At 46.7% G+C, this 14,498-nt stretch overlaps 2 protein-coding genes across 2 annotated transcripts in view; one reads left to right on the forward strand and one right to left on the reverse strand.

Annotated features, from left to right (window-relative positions):
* ATP6V1A (ATPase H+ transporting V1 subunit A) overlaps positions 1 to 871 on the forward strand; it is a 43,714-nt gene extending 42,843 nt beyond the window's left edge. Inside the window, exon 16 of the mRNA XM_019526918.1 lies at positions 699 to 871. The gene's annotated coding sequence lies outside the window, so the exon portion shown is untranslated. The remainder of the gene's footprint in view (positions 1 to 698) is intronic.
* Positions 872 to 9,753: 8,882 nt separating this feature from the next.
* On the reverse strand, positions 9,754 to 14,042 carry DUSP12 (dual specificity phosphatase 12). The gene is made up of 6 exons (XM_019527163.1): positions 13,733 to 14,042; positions 13,532 to 13,645; positions 13,340 to 13,458; positions 12,492 to 12,588; positions 11,790 to 11,976; positions 9,754 to 10,268 (listed from the first exon to the last, which is right to left on the reverse strand). Exons 1-6 carry the CDS (start codon positions 14,002 to 14,004, stop codon positions 10,107 to 10,109), a joined length of 951 nt encoding a protein of 316 aa, XP_019382708.1. The 5' UTR covers positions 14,005 to 14,042; the 3' UTR covers positions 9,754 to 10,106.
* Between the last annotated feature and the right edge of the window lie 456 nt (positions 14,043 to 14,498).

The following is a 14,498-nucleotide window of genomic DNA, read 5'->3' on the forward strand; positions in this document are numbered from 1 at the left end:
TTTTTTTTTTTTTTTTTTTTTTTGCTTAATTAACTATCACTGATACTGCAGTTGAAATTTTTAAAAAAAACAAACCTAATGCTACCCAGCACTGTAGTACTAGATTTACTCCAGCTAATGTCTTCTGAGTAATCACTGCTGAAGGTACTGGTGCAGAGACATCGTGAATAACAAATATTAATTTTGAAGTAAAATATTCTCTCCAGCAAGCTGACAGCTTTAAAAGCAAAGATGCAAAAAGCTGTATGTGCATTGTAGACCAAACAATAATGCATCCAATTGGAAGTTATCCCACTGTCTGAAATGGAGAACCTGGCTGATTCTTCAGTTAGCATTTGAAGATTCTTTTGATTTCTCAAAGCCAACATAACTATTCCAGCTGATGCTTTGGTAGTGAATGATTAAGTTCAGTTCACTTAACTTTCAGTGTATGCTCCGTGTTTTAGGATTGATCATATATGAGTGAATAGTCACTGTACAAGCCTTTCTTTGAATTTTCATTGCTCATACTCATCACCACTACTTTTGTAGCACTTCATGCTATCTGGATGCTCTTATTTCTTTAATAGAGGATGCTATAAACCTTACAACAAATATGTAAGATGATGCAGTTCTAATATTTATTGTGTTATGCCTGGCCCTTGAGTGTGACCAGTTAAACACTTTCTTATATTTTTGTTTTGTGTGTCTGTTTTCAGTGTTGAAATTCTGATGTTGCTGCAGTTTTCCTTCCTTCCACATGAGGAGGAAAAGGGATGAGCAAAATTCAAACCAACATCTATTTTTCTCTGTTTTACTTCATTATGTATGTTGCTGGAAGTTGTGTAAAAATTGGTCAAGTCCAATGAAAATAAAAAATGGATTTAAACTATTTGAGGGTCTTTGTCCAGTTTTTCTGATGCAAAAGCAAGGAAGCCTGTAAGAAAATGGACAGTTTGCCTTGAATAAATTAAACTTTTACTGACTACTACAGCTCCTGTAATCCTTATTAGGCTTGTAGATTTCCCTTCAGAAAGGAAAGCATCTTGTACAGCATCAAAATAAGAATAATTACTGGGAAAAAAATTAACAGACTACTCTAGCCGAACCTGCAACTGCAATAGGAGAAGAAAAGCATGGTTTTCAGGAACGCACTGTTAATGATACACAACATTTCATGTTAAAATAAGTGTTAAAATTCCACACAGGACAAGTGGGCAGTGTAAGAAGTCTAACACTTAAATAGTGGAAAGTAAAAAATAGAATTCCCACTAGAAGAGACTAGCACAATTTGTTAAACATCTGATCTAACAGTTGCACAAAGATGTTCCCAGCAGGAAAGACTACACCTATCCTTTTGTGAGTGAAGATGAAATAGGGCCTACTTGGAGGAAATTCACTACTAGACCAAATCTACTTGTCCTGCTCCTCCTACCTTCCATGCTGCTAGCCAGGGGAAAGGATGAAGGAAAATATTTAGCCTTCTTCCTCTACAAAATCAAGCCATCGTGATATGAAGAAAGGATAGAAAGTGGAGCAAGAAACCAGCCTGTCTATACAGCAAACTACTTTGAGTTGAAATTCAAAGAGGAATCGCAAGAAGTGGAAACGTTCATATATTACTATGAATAGGTATAAAATAGGCCTGTACAAAGCAGCAAGTATTTGCTTTGGATTCCACTGATACAGAAGGACAGTACTTTGATTTGGAGATTTGAATCATCCCCATTCAATTCGGACTAATCTGATCCAAAGATTTGGCACTGTTTGGAGATTTGGCCATTGACTAAACAGGCAGCAGTCCTCACCACACTGGACACAGCTGCCTCCAGCTAGCAAGTCTGTTGTAGTGGGTGGAGGGGGAAGCAAAGGCCTGTAGGGGAGGGAGGAATTGGGACAGGCTGGGCTAACCTGCCCAACTGATCGTGGGACTCGGGGAGGGGGATGCAGGTGCAGCAGTGCTGGGAGCAGGGGAGGGGTGTGGAAAGCAGAGCACGTGCAGCTCACTCCAGGGGGAAGGGGGCAAGCGGCAGCAGGACATAGCCTGCCAGCCAGGTCGGAGGGCACAGGATGCGAGCACAGCAGAGCTGGGAGTGGGGGCTATGCCCTGCTGCCACTTGCCCCCTTCCACCCAGAGCAAGGCATGCCTGCATGGCACCCCTGCCCCACCCTGGCTGGGCAAGTGGCAGCAGGGCATAGAAGGTGCTAGGAGTGGGAGCTGCCCCACCCACATTGTTAGCAAATAAAAACCTAGGATTCCAAACTAGCCCAGGGATTGACACAACACCTCATTCAATGAGTGACAGAAAAGCTTGATTCTGAATACTTGTAGTAAATAAAGTCAAGTGAGTCCAACCCAAATTAAAGTCCAGTAATTATCTATAAGGTGATGATTTCTCACCAGACAGGTGTCAAAGAGGCAGTCTGTTTCTCTTCAACTTCTTCAGTAAGTTGGGTGCATCAGCAACTGGTGTCGGAGAGATTTCTCACTCTTGAAGCATGCATGTGCTGTTTGCTGTTTTACTGCCTTTTTATACCCTTAGCTTAGCATACTCAAAGCATTCTTTTAGTTGTATAAATCAAGAGAGAGAGTCCCAAGCAGTAACTGACAGGAAAATCCTGTTAATTAACCTGCTCATTACTGGTGATCAGAAATTTCTAATTTGAATAAGTTACCTTCTTCAGTAACAAGAGGTTATCCAGTTTGGAACATATCAAGAAACTGATTAGCAGCCAGGAAAACCTATGTGTTTGGACTAAATCAGGAGGAGACATCTATTGCATATGGAGAATGTATTTTCCTGCATATAAACATGGGTTAGTTGCAAAAGAAACATTTACCATACTAATTAATCAAGGATAGACATTTCATATAGTTACACACCAGACGACTAGGAGCCTGCCTGAAGTCATCCTGTATGTAGCAAGATAAGCTGGAAGAAATACTTAATTATTTCTTCTTAGATAGCCTAACTATGAACTCACATCTTCTTGCATTATGCAGTTAGCATCAGCATTCTGTATTTTAAGTTGTATGAGTAGGCCCAAGCTTAGCACAAGTTTCGGAGTCATCAGCATCCCACCACCCCCTGGCCCAGCTGGACAAGCGGCAGCAGCGCCCACATCCTGCATCCCACATCCCTCCGCCCTGGCTGGGCAGGAAGTGGGCTATGCCCTGCTGCCACTTACCCACTTCTGCCCAGAGCAAGCCAAGCCTGCATCACCCCCAACCCCTCCCCACCCCCGTGCCCCAGTTGGGCAAGCGGCAGCAGGGCATAGCCTGCTCCCAGTGCTGCTGTGCCCGCATCCCTTGCCCTCCTCCCTGGCTGGGTAGCTTGCCCCAGCCCCACTCCCTCCAAGCCAAATCTCCTCCAAATCGAATTGGCTGCTGAAGCCTTGCACAGCCCTACTTTAAGAGTTGCATGAGAAAGAAAATCTGAAAGGCCAAAGTGCACACTGAAATACAGCTAGCAAGGAACATTTTTTTTGTTCATTTTTGCCTTCCACATCAGAACTAAAACAAAGGCCAGGAAAAGTATAGATCCTTTACTAAATGCAGAGCGTTTTAATAATGGATGATGCAGAGAAGGCTGAAATATCCTAATGTCTTTTTATTTGTCTTCACCAATAAGGAAAGCTACCAGATGACAAATGCATCTGATAGCAAGATGTTGGGAGACTAGCACCCTAGAGCAGTGGAAGAATTGATGGTTGGAAACCACCTAAAAACACCTAGCTTCTAAGTCAGCAAGACTAGATACAATGCAGAGTACTGAAAGAATTGCCTGAGGCAATTTCAGAGCCATTAGCTAGCTCTGTCATCTTAGTTCTCAGTGAGACATTTGAGGTCCTGGATGACTGGAAAAGGGCAAATATCATACCTATCTTTAAGACAGGGAAACAGAAAGAAGTGCAGATCAGTCTTGACTCTCAATACCTGGAAAAACCATGGAGCAGGTGATCAAGGAATCTATTGCTAAGCACCAGGAGGTGGAGAACAACGTGATCAGGAACAGACAACATGGATTCATCAAGAGGAAATCAGGTTGGTCAGACATGATTTGTTTCTATGACTAGGTGACATGCTTTGTGGACTGGGGGAGAGCTGTGGATGGGATTATACCTTGGCTTTAGCAAGGCTTTTAGCATTTTCCCATGACATTCTCATTTACTAAGCTAAGGAAATGAAAGGAAAGTACTGTTAATAGGGGTGCACCAATAAAGATTTTTTGGACCAATACCAATGGCTGATTATTAACAAGCCATATTGGCTGATACCAATCAGATTGCTGATATGCAAACCCAGCACCTTGGAGAGTAGTATCTGGCTCTGGGAAGTCTGTTGCGGGGAAGGAGGGGGGGCAGGCAGATTGAGGCCCCTGCAGTGAAGGAGGAGATGGGGTTGGTGCAGGGGCAGGGCACAGGACAATGCTGCAAGCGGGCGCAGGGGCATGTCCTGCTGAATGCTTGGGGGAGGCATGGGGGGCACATATCCCCTGGATCTGTGCGTGGGGCAAGGGCAGGTGGCAGCATTGGGGTGGGGGGCTACAAGGGACTACAGCCACCCCAAAATTTGTCAGCCCCCACTCCTAGCGCTGCCACCACCTGATCCAAGTGCAGCCCTGGCCTAGCCCTCCCAATGGGGAGAGTCTGGTGCTGACCCCCAGCCCACAACAGGCTGCCCTTGCCCCGCACACAGATCCAAGGGGGACACGTCCCCATGCCTCCCCTGAGCATACAGTGGGAGCTGCCCCCTCCCCATGCCCGTGCCTTTCAACACCTGTCTGGATCATCCCAGCCAATGACACACCCTTTGCTTCAGGAACCGAGTGGCCATCTTTTCTGTGACACAAAGTAACATCTGGGATTGGGTGATCTCATTGTACTGTTTTTCTCTCTCTGAATATAGAAACTGCTAAGATAATACTTGTACTAATAAAGTTAGACTTTGATTTTAGGACACTTGAGTTGTCTGTATTCATATTTCACGTTCCATTTAAGGATCAATTGTGCTTTAATGATCTCTAAGCATTATCTGCCAGCCAGTGGTGTGAACACTCCAGCTGAGAAGCGCCTGCCCCAGCACCACTCTCTCCCTCACCATGGGGGCCTTGATCTGTCTCCCCACACCCCTTCCCTCCCCCCACAACAGACTTACCACTGTTCTCCAAGCTGCTGGGATAGGTGCGTGCATGCTGCGGCTGTGCAGATGCATGCATTTAACAGGGCTGTGTGAAGCTTTGGTCGCTGATTTGACTCAGCTGAGATTCAGCCTGATTTGGTGGTCAAATCTCCAAATCCAAATCGAATCAGGAGACCCTTTAATCTCTCCGAATCAAATTGGAACCCTCCAAATCAACTGAGAAGAGACACCGAGCAGAGTCCCCCAGGACTCTGTCCTCAGTCCAGGACTACTAAATATTTTTATGAATGACTTGGAGGAAGGCACTGACTGTACACTTAAGTTGGTAGATGACACCAACCTTGGTGGAGCTGCAGACTGTGGAGGGTGAAATTAAGATTCAGGATGACCTTGAGAAACAAGAGAAATTGTCCAAAATTTTCCAAATGAAATTCACTAAGAGCAAGTGTGAAGTCCTGCACTTGGGATAAACAATTGCATGCCCAAATATAGATTGGGGAATAACTGGTGAGACCACGGTACTGAAGAAAAGGACACGAGGGTTACAGTGAGTAGACCATAAGCTGAATATGAACCAACAGCATGATCTTGTTGCATAAAAAAAAAAAGCCAACAACAAACTGGGTTGTACTAATAGAAACATCACCTTCAAGTCAAGGGAAGTGATTCTATCATTCTGTTCAGCACTGGCAAGTCCTCACCTGGAGTACTGCATCCAGTTTCAGGGACCATGCTTCAAGACAAACATGGACAAATTAGAAAGAGTCCACCAGAGGAAAACAAAAATAAGAATCCTTGGAACATGGTTTACAAGGAGAGGTTGAAAGAATTGAGATTATTTAGTCTTGAGAACAGTAGAGCAGGAAACAACTTCATCTTGGTGGTTCTTTGCAGACTATGATGTTAGGAAGGTCCCATGTTGGGACCATGGGCCATGCTGGTTGCAGGCCTGCTGGTGACTAATCGGTCCAATTGCAGAGAGGCATATCCTGCTACCATGGTTAAATGTGTATGGCTGATTGCTGCTAGATGAGGGTGTATCTTTCCTCCTACTCCTCTTCTCCTTGATGTTGGCTCTGCGCTGACATTCAAAGAAGGCCGTTGCCTATTTGATTTGGAGCTGCTAGGCATCACGATCTGCAGCCTGTTTCCCACAGTTTGTGATCAATACCACAGGCAGAAAAGGACCTCTTCAGTGTCCTTGAAGTGCTTGCACGGGGTCTCTCTGTCGCGTTTCCCCATCATCAGTTCCCTGTACAGCACAGCCTTTGGTAGGCAGCTGTCATCCATCCAGGCCATGTGGCCTGCCCACTGCAGCTGTCTGCAGGACAATTGCCTCAATATTGGTATTGACTCTTAGTAGCACCTCTACGCTGGTGACAATCCAGCCAGTGGATCTTGAGAATGGTGCGGAGTCAGCAGTGATGGAAGTGCTCAAGGAGGTGTATATGGCAGCAGTATAAGACCCATGACTCAGCATCATACAGTATGGTAAAGATAACAGCTCTGTACTCTTTGACTTTGGTCTGTGCCCAGAGGCTGCAACTATTCCAGACCTGCTTGTAGAGTCTGCCAAAGGCACTGCTAACTTTTGAAACTCTGTTGTCTACCTCCTCGTCAATCGTGGCATCATATGGGAAGAGATGACACTCCCCAGGTAGGTAAACTGCTTGACAGCATTTAGCTCAGTTCCTTTGACAGTCATCTCTGGTGGCACATAAGCTTGACGTGGAGCTGGCTGATGAAGAACTTCAGTCCTCTTCAGGCTGATGGTAAGTCCAAAGAGTTGTGCTACAGTAGCAAAGTAAATGATCACATGCTGCAGATAGTGTTGGGTGTGGGCCACCAGGGCACAATCATCTGCAAACAAAAGTTGATGGATGAGCTGTTGCCAGGTCTTTGTGTAAGCCTGCAGCCATCTGAGGTTGAAGAGGTTTCTGTCTGCCCGGAAGTGGATGTAAAACACCTACCTCACCTTTCCCAAGATTGCCCAGTGCTTGCTGCAGCATCACGGCAAAGAAAATGGTGAACAGTAGGGGTGAGTACACAGCCTTGCTTAACTACATTGGAGATCAGGAAGGAACCCAAGAGTGTTGCTGTTGTATTTGACTGGTCCACACTGTCCTGGAGTTGCCTGATCATGGTGAGGAAATTAGGCGGGCATCCAAGCATGCTGAAAATCTTCCAGAGGCCATTTTGGCTTATGGTGTCAAACACCTTAGAAAGGTCAATAGAAGTGATGTACAGCCCCTTGTTCTACTCCCAGCACTTTTCCTGTATTTGTCTGAGCACAAATACCTTTTATATCATGCCTCTGTTTGCTCTGAAGCCACATTGGGTCTCCAGGACGACTTCTTCTGCTATAGCAGGCACCAGTCTGTTGAGGATTCTAGCTAGAATCTTCCCGGCGATGGACAGAAGGGTGATCCCTCAGTAGCTGGAACAGTCTGACTTGTCACCTTTATTCTTGTACATGGTGACGATTATAGCATCACTCAGACTTGTGGAATTTTCCCCTGCTCCCAGCAAACTATGAAGAGTTCATGGAGCTTGAAGTGTAGGGTGGGACCATCATATTTCAGGGCTTCAGATGGAATTCCATCAATTCCAGGGGCTTTGTTACTTTTTATCAGGTCGATAGTTATGAAGATTTCTTCCAGTGTAGGACATTCGTTTAGTTCCTCCTTAACAGACAGCTGCTTTACTCAGTTGATGGCAGACTCATGTACTGTGCATTCAGCACTAAAGAGAGTTTAAAAGTGCTCAGACCATCAGTCCATGACAAAGTCTTTGTCAATGTGTAGGGTCTGGCTGTCAGAGCTCCTCTGTGGGCTTTGGATCAGGAAGGTGGTGCCATACGCAGATCTCAGGGCTTCGTAGAAGCTTCTGGTGTCTCCATATCAGCATATAGTTGCATTATTTCCACACGATTAGTCTACCATTCATTTTGGATGTCACACAGTTTCCACTGAAAGGCATTACATGCCTGGCAGTAAGCTGTCTCTCTCTCTCTTGGCTAGCTGGCTGTGCTAAAAGGGCTTGGTGAGCAGTCCTCTTTTTGTAAGCAGGGCTTGGATGTCTTTGTCACTTTCATCAAACCAGTCTCGGTTTCTCTTAGTACTGAACCCAGCAGTCTCCTTAGTGGTCTCCAAGACTACTGACTTGATGCGTTTCCAGAGTCCATCAGGTGACATGTCTGCAGTATGGGCTTGGCTTTCAAGCTTCAAGATTTAATAAGCCTTCAAATTCCTCAAGTGTGGTGATAAATTATTTTTTGCAGCTACAAGGAGCAATACCCTTAAATTGCAGCAACAGAAGTTTGGGCTGGCTATGAGCACAGTTAGGCACTGGAACATGCTACCCAGAGAAATGGTGGAATCTCTATCTTTAGAAGTTTTTAAGAGCATATTGTACAACTATGTGCCTACAATGGTTTAGACAGGGATAATCATACCACAAGGAGGGGGCTGGACTAGATCAGTGATTCTTAACTGGTGCCTTGAGGACCTTTCAGGTCTATTAGGTGTGCAGACATAATTCACAAGCTAAACCCAGGAATCCCCGATAGGAATCCACAGTGTCAAAAATAATTCTGAGCTGCTGTAGCCTTTGAGTTCTTTGCAACAGAAGAATTGTTGTTATATTTCTATAGACAAAAAGCAAGTGAAAGCTAAGAGTTGAAATTTTCCAAGGGATGATGCAAGTCTAAAACAGCTGAGGACCACTGGACTAGATTACCTCCTGAGGTCCCTTCCTGCCCTTTTTCAAGAACTACAAATGAGAATGTGCATAAGATGAACATGAAGCACTGCAAGCCTTTTATTGTCTCCTCCTGATCATCATTTTTCCTACAGCAACTGGAGCCTACCTTTCAGGTCTGAAAAATGCTATCCCAGGTTCAGCAGTATCTAAGTGATCCCTAGACAAACATGCAGCACTGGAAATGGAAGCAAGAGGAATTGATAGGACACAGCTGTCACAAAATGAGAGACAAGAACTTCTGCCTCCTTACCTACACATTCCCTGCTTTACTCATGAAACTGTGTAATAAAGAACAAATTCCCTTTCAGATAGTTCACTGACTCTCATGCAGCCTTTAACCATATGGGTCCTAAAGATTCTTCAATAAACAAGCTCTTGGCAGAAAGGGTATTTGGGAGCAGCATTAGAGAAGCAATGCTTTACTGTTATAATCTGATTGATCCCAGGACAAAAGCCAGGCAATCCCCTTCCTCAACTAAGGAGCCTCAAAACCACTGCAGTTTCAGATGCTGTATTGTTTACGCTGTATCTGCAGGTCAATCATGGTTAATGTTCCAGCAGGTATTCTGCAAGACCTCAATCTCAAAACGATGAATTTTAACAGCATGTTAATCCTTGAGCTTGCAGTCTCAAATAAATCTTTTTCTAAATTAACCTTATTAACATGTTTTTCCATCAATAATTCATATAGCATAACAGTCTACAAATTACACGCACCCAGGGAGGTTCATCCAGCCCATCCTAACAAAGCCCTTTTCCCACTGATTCATGTGTTCACTATCATTAGGAGACTGGCTCTGCTGAAACGTAAGTGTTGCATACTGCTCTGCTGTTCAGTTTGAAACTAAGCACTCAATTGGAAGCAAGGATTTGTATAGCTCCGGTGTAAACAACAGTTTAATTTTTCTAACAGAGACAATAAGAACATATATACTTGAACACTGAAGAATAAATCAAAAATTGATGTTTGACAAGACACTGTCCATTTAAAAAAAACTGCTCCAGCATCTTCTCACGGATTTAACAATAACAGAAAAAAGAAGGATCTAGAATGGCAATAAGCCAATGTTAAAGTCATTCTGTTGCATCCCAGGAGGATGAAATCAACTTTTGCCAAAGAGCAGCAATCACAACTTGATGCTGAGGGCGTTCCCACTGTAATAGTCCTCTGTTCTCAAAGCACACTGAGTTGCTGACAGCAGCAAGCCTCAGAGCCAAGAATTCATGTTTTGACAGTCTGGAATCCACCAATAGGCAGTGGTTGTATTCCATCTACTCGACTTTTGTGAATCTGGAAGGCAGGAGTCACCCAGCGGCCACAAGAACATTGCTCTCCATGCCAACTGAAGGAGCCCAACTTCAGTGTGCATTTGGGGCACAGAAGCTGCAAAAAAAACCACACGCATTTGCTTGATCAAAGGCACAGCTTCACTTAAACTTCAGGAAGTTGCAACTCAACAGCAGCCTGGGACTTTCTGAAGTTTCACATCCATACCCAGTCCTCCCCAGACTACAGAGTCACCTTCCACATTCAAAAGACTGCAAGCTACTTCACTGCAATAAAGGAATTATTCCTCAAATTTCTCCAGTGGCAGACCACTTCTGGAAACCATTTCACAGCTCCCTGTTTTGTTTAACAGGCAAATTCTTATGGGCCATATTTATAAAGGCACTTCACAGAAAAAAAGAAAAATGGAAACCCCCCGCCTCAGAGAGCTTACCTCCTATACATCACCTAAATGAAACAACTCAGCACCTGAGTTCAATACCCATCATCTCCCATTGATCCTAAATTTAGCTCCAGGGTACTGAGCAACTAAATATAGCGCTGAATTTTCAGCTCCCCAAGCAGCAGCAGAGCTTTCTAGAAATCTGGCTCTACATCCTGCAAACTCTAAAGCAGGGGTGGGCAAAATGGCCAATATGGCAGCAGCCAGACTCCATTTCTCAGTAGCCCCTGCCCGTATGGCTGAGACTGGTCTCCATGGAGACCCCAGCCACACCTGAGCTGTGAAAGCTCAAGGTGGGGGTTGCCATGGAGACTGTGGCCAGATTTTGCCCATCTCTGCTCTAGACAGACTTCTACAGTGAGCCAGACTGAGAACTTCTGTAATAACCACAACCAAAGGTAGAGCTGGAACACAAAGAGAGGATGTGAGGAGGTACAAGAAGGCTGCTGCATACGGCAAAAGCTGTACCAGAAGAGGTGGCGCACACACCCTACCATGATTGCAAAGGGACCAGTAAACAGAAGAACTAAATAGGAGGAAGGAGGTCTAGAAAATAGCATGGGCAAGTCATGCTGTATCAATGTAAGGAAAAGAGAAACAGTAAGATTCATCTGACTGAAAGGGAGCCAGAGCCACAGGAAACACACTTGGGTTAGACCAGTTCTGCAAAAGAATGAAATGAAGATGAAGAATGCAAGATAAAGAATGCAATGAAGATTTACTAGCCTCACTAGCATCAAAATCTGCCCACCTCAATCCTAACACCAGTGAAAAAAGTAAATGCCCCTGTGTAGCAAAAGACAAGAACTTCTAATGAGGGAAGTACAATTCTAGAGGCTGCTCTACAAACACATCTTCTGCTCCAGGCTTATATTTTCACCTTAAACTGAGCTATCAAACAGTGGTCTACAATTTAACTTTCTATTGTCATAGCAGATCCCTGAAGCAAAATCCCCTTCAGTGCCACCTTCCCACCACTTGGAGGCTAAATGTGACCATCTTCTCATCTTGCAGCTCCAGAACAGTAGGAAGTGAGACTAAATCCTTAAATTAATCACCTTCAGAGGTGACTCAAGCTGCATGGACTGTGAAAAAGGCCTTGCATAACAGCTATAAAACCAGGACACTTAAATCTAGTCAGGGATGCAGATAAGAACAAGCGAGCACTCCCTCACCTGCCCTTCCATCACTCCCAACAATGCTGGCTCCATCCACTGTACCGGCTCAATGAAGAAAGAACTACATTTATCCTGGCCATCATTATGTCGCTGAGCAGGATCTTTAATCCTCTTGTGAGCAAAAGCTGCTGGCCCACTTCCTTCAGCATGGGTCAAAATGCTTGAACTATGAAATAGGGACCGCCTGTCATCCAAAACAACAACACAGGATTAGTGGGAACATCATGGTAAACCAAGGCACAGGGGCACAAGGAGCCCTTGTCAGCAAGGGATGGGCTTTGTCCAATGGACACAACCATGTAACAAGGTCAGCAACGTCTGACACGTTCAGCCTCTGGCCTTTTGACCAGACCAAGCCCCTGATGCCAATTAATACGCAGGGCTCCCCAAGAGTTCCACAAGGATGCAGTATGGGGCCAATCTGGCTCATGCACCAGCTTATTCATCTGACCCAGAGGGTCAAAACTGTGAGCACCACTGGTCTGGAGCCAGCCAATTGTGTCCCACAGTCCCACTTGGTTTCTTATACAGCCACAGTTAGCAAAAAAGAAAATCATGAAGAAGAAAGTCACACCTTCTCTTTCAAACGGACATGTTTCCAAGGTTTTTTTCTGTTCTGAGAATAGCCAACCCAAGGCCTTTTCCTTATGAGTTTATTTTGAAAAAAAAACCAACCCACAGAGGACAAAGGATATGTACCTGCACTTTCTGCACCTGTAGAGAGCCTCATTGTTTGAAGCTGGACAAGTGCTGGTTGGATCAACTGCAAAGACTTCTCCGGGCAAGTCCTGCAGCTCTGCAAAAAGACAGACAACACTAGTTTGGGAACTGGGTGGACAGACCCAGCACTTCCTGTGTCTAGGTAAAGTGCTGTGCCTTTCCCCTCTGCATGTGAGAGCTTCCTTTCCTCACCTTGTTTCCATTTTAGAGGAAGTTCAAAACTAAGCAGCCCCATGTAGACATGTAAGACAACAAGCTCTACCATGCTAAAGCAAGAAGCCTTGGGTCACCAACAAGTGTTGGCATTGTTCCAGCCTACAGAAGACACCTGCTGCAGAGGAAGCTTTGTATGCCCAAGCAAGCATTTAGTGTTGCAGCTACTGAGGCTTTTGCATGCAACTTGTCACCAGGTGCCAGAGTTTTCCATGGTCAGCAACGGCTGCTGTGAATTCCTGGAATCACCCTTCATGTCCAGCTGCAGAATTTGGCCTTATGTCCCCTATGTCTACAGGGAAAGCTGTTAGAAGGGACAGAGAGGGGACTGCTCCCAGCTCTGTCCTGTGTGCAGGTAGGAAACCCTGATCTCCAGCAACTGCTCACCAGTACTTAGAGGACCCCACCAGCATGATAGGGTGTCCCAGACTACCAGCACGACTCTGATCAGCTCCATGCTGGTGGGGGCAGGGGACAGGCCCTGAAGCCCCCAGTTTGCTGCCAGGTAGCTCCAGTGTCAGAGCCCAGCAGGCAAGTGCCCCGCCTCTGCCCAACCTGACAGCTGCCCAAACACACGCCCCACCCAGTCGCAGCTGGCTCCAGTACGGGCTTACCGGAGTGCTGCTGGGCCAGCCGCTGCAGGCGGTAGCACTTGTACAGAGCACTGTTCACATCCACGCAGCACCCCATGGCCTCGTACAGCTCCAGCTGACGCACGAAGCCTGCGTTCATCCTGCGGGTACAGGGGCGACGCGGGTTAGCGCCCGCGGGGGCGGAGCGGGGGTGGGGCGGGGGTCGGCACTCACCTGGCCTCAGGCCTGACGGCGCGGACGGCAGCGTAGGCCTCAGTGAAGCGCAGCCCCTCGCTTTTCATCAGGTAGGCAGTCACCACCGCCGCGCTGCGGCTCCGTCCCGCGTGGCTGCAAAGCAAAGGACCCGGGCTCGACTCGGCTCGGCTCTAGGCCGGAGCAGCGCACCGCAGCACCCCACTCCTGCCCCGCTCTCACCAGCGCACGAGGGCGGCACGGCCGGCGGCCCGGGCAGCGGCGAGGAAAGCGACGCAGGTGTCCAGGTGGCTCAGCAGGTCAGCGCCTGGCTCGTCGCAGGCCGCCACGTGTAGCGTCCGGACGCCCGGAGGCGGCGGCGCCGGCTCCTCCACATCCACCGAGAGCAGAGCCACCACCCCCGCCGCCTCCAGGGCCCCCGGCGCCGAGCCCGCCTCCGCACCGCCCAGGTACAGCCCCCGCCGCACCAGCACCATTCCCGTCCCCGCCGCCATGGCGGGTTCCAGGCCGACACGCCCCGCCGCCGACGTCACTCTCATGGCAGCTTCCGGCCCCCTCCCGCTAAGTCACGGCGCCTTCCTGCAGCAGGGGCGCGCCGCGCTGCTGTGGCCGAGGCTCTTAAACGCACCAATAATGTAGAGAAACGACGAGGCTGAAGTTGCTTCTTTATTACTGGTTCCCGGTTCCTTTTTCAAAGCTAATCTAGACCCAATAAAAGCTTTTTATTAATGAATTACACATTTTAAAGAAAGAGAATTGCATTGGCTATACTTATTTACCTATTAATATGTGAATTAATATCCTGTATCAAATACAAACCCCTAAATGAAGATCAGATTAGGATGAGATTATGGAGCAAAACACTTCTTGGGCCACCCCAAACTTCCTGTCAATGCACCCAAAGACCCCTGAGTGCAGTCCTGCACCCAAAGACCCCTGAGTGCAGTCCTGCCCAGTCCAAAGCAGTCTGGCCCTGCCAACGGACAGC

Source organism: Gavialis gangeticus, unplaced genomic scaffold (assembly GCF_001723915.1).
Source record: "Gavialis gangeticus isolate Ggan-Ray unplaced genomic scaffold, GavGan_comp1, whole genome shotgun sequence".
NCBI classification, from domain to species: Eukaryota; Metazoa; Chordata; order Crocodylia; family Gavialidae; genus Gavialis; species Gavialis gangeticus.

Excerpts from the sequence above, each read along its gene's own strand:
- DUSP12 (XM_019527163.1), bottom strand. The coding sequence starts at position 14,004 with ATGGCGGCGGGGACGGGAATGGTGCTGGTGCGGCGGGGGCTGTACCTG. Across the intron at positions 11,977-12,491 it reads TACAGGTGCAGAAAGTGCAG|GCGGTCCCTATTTCATAGTT; the intron begins GTACATATCCTT and ends TTTGGATGACAG. Across the intron at positions 10,269-11,789 it reads TGGGAGTGATGGAAGGGCAG|CTTCTGTGCCCCAAATGCAC; the intron begins GTGAGGGAGTGC and ends TTTTTTTTGCAG.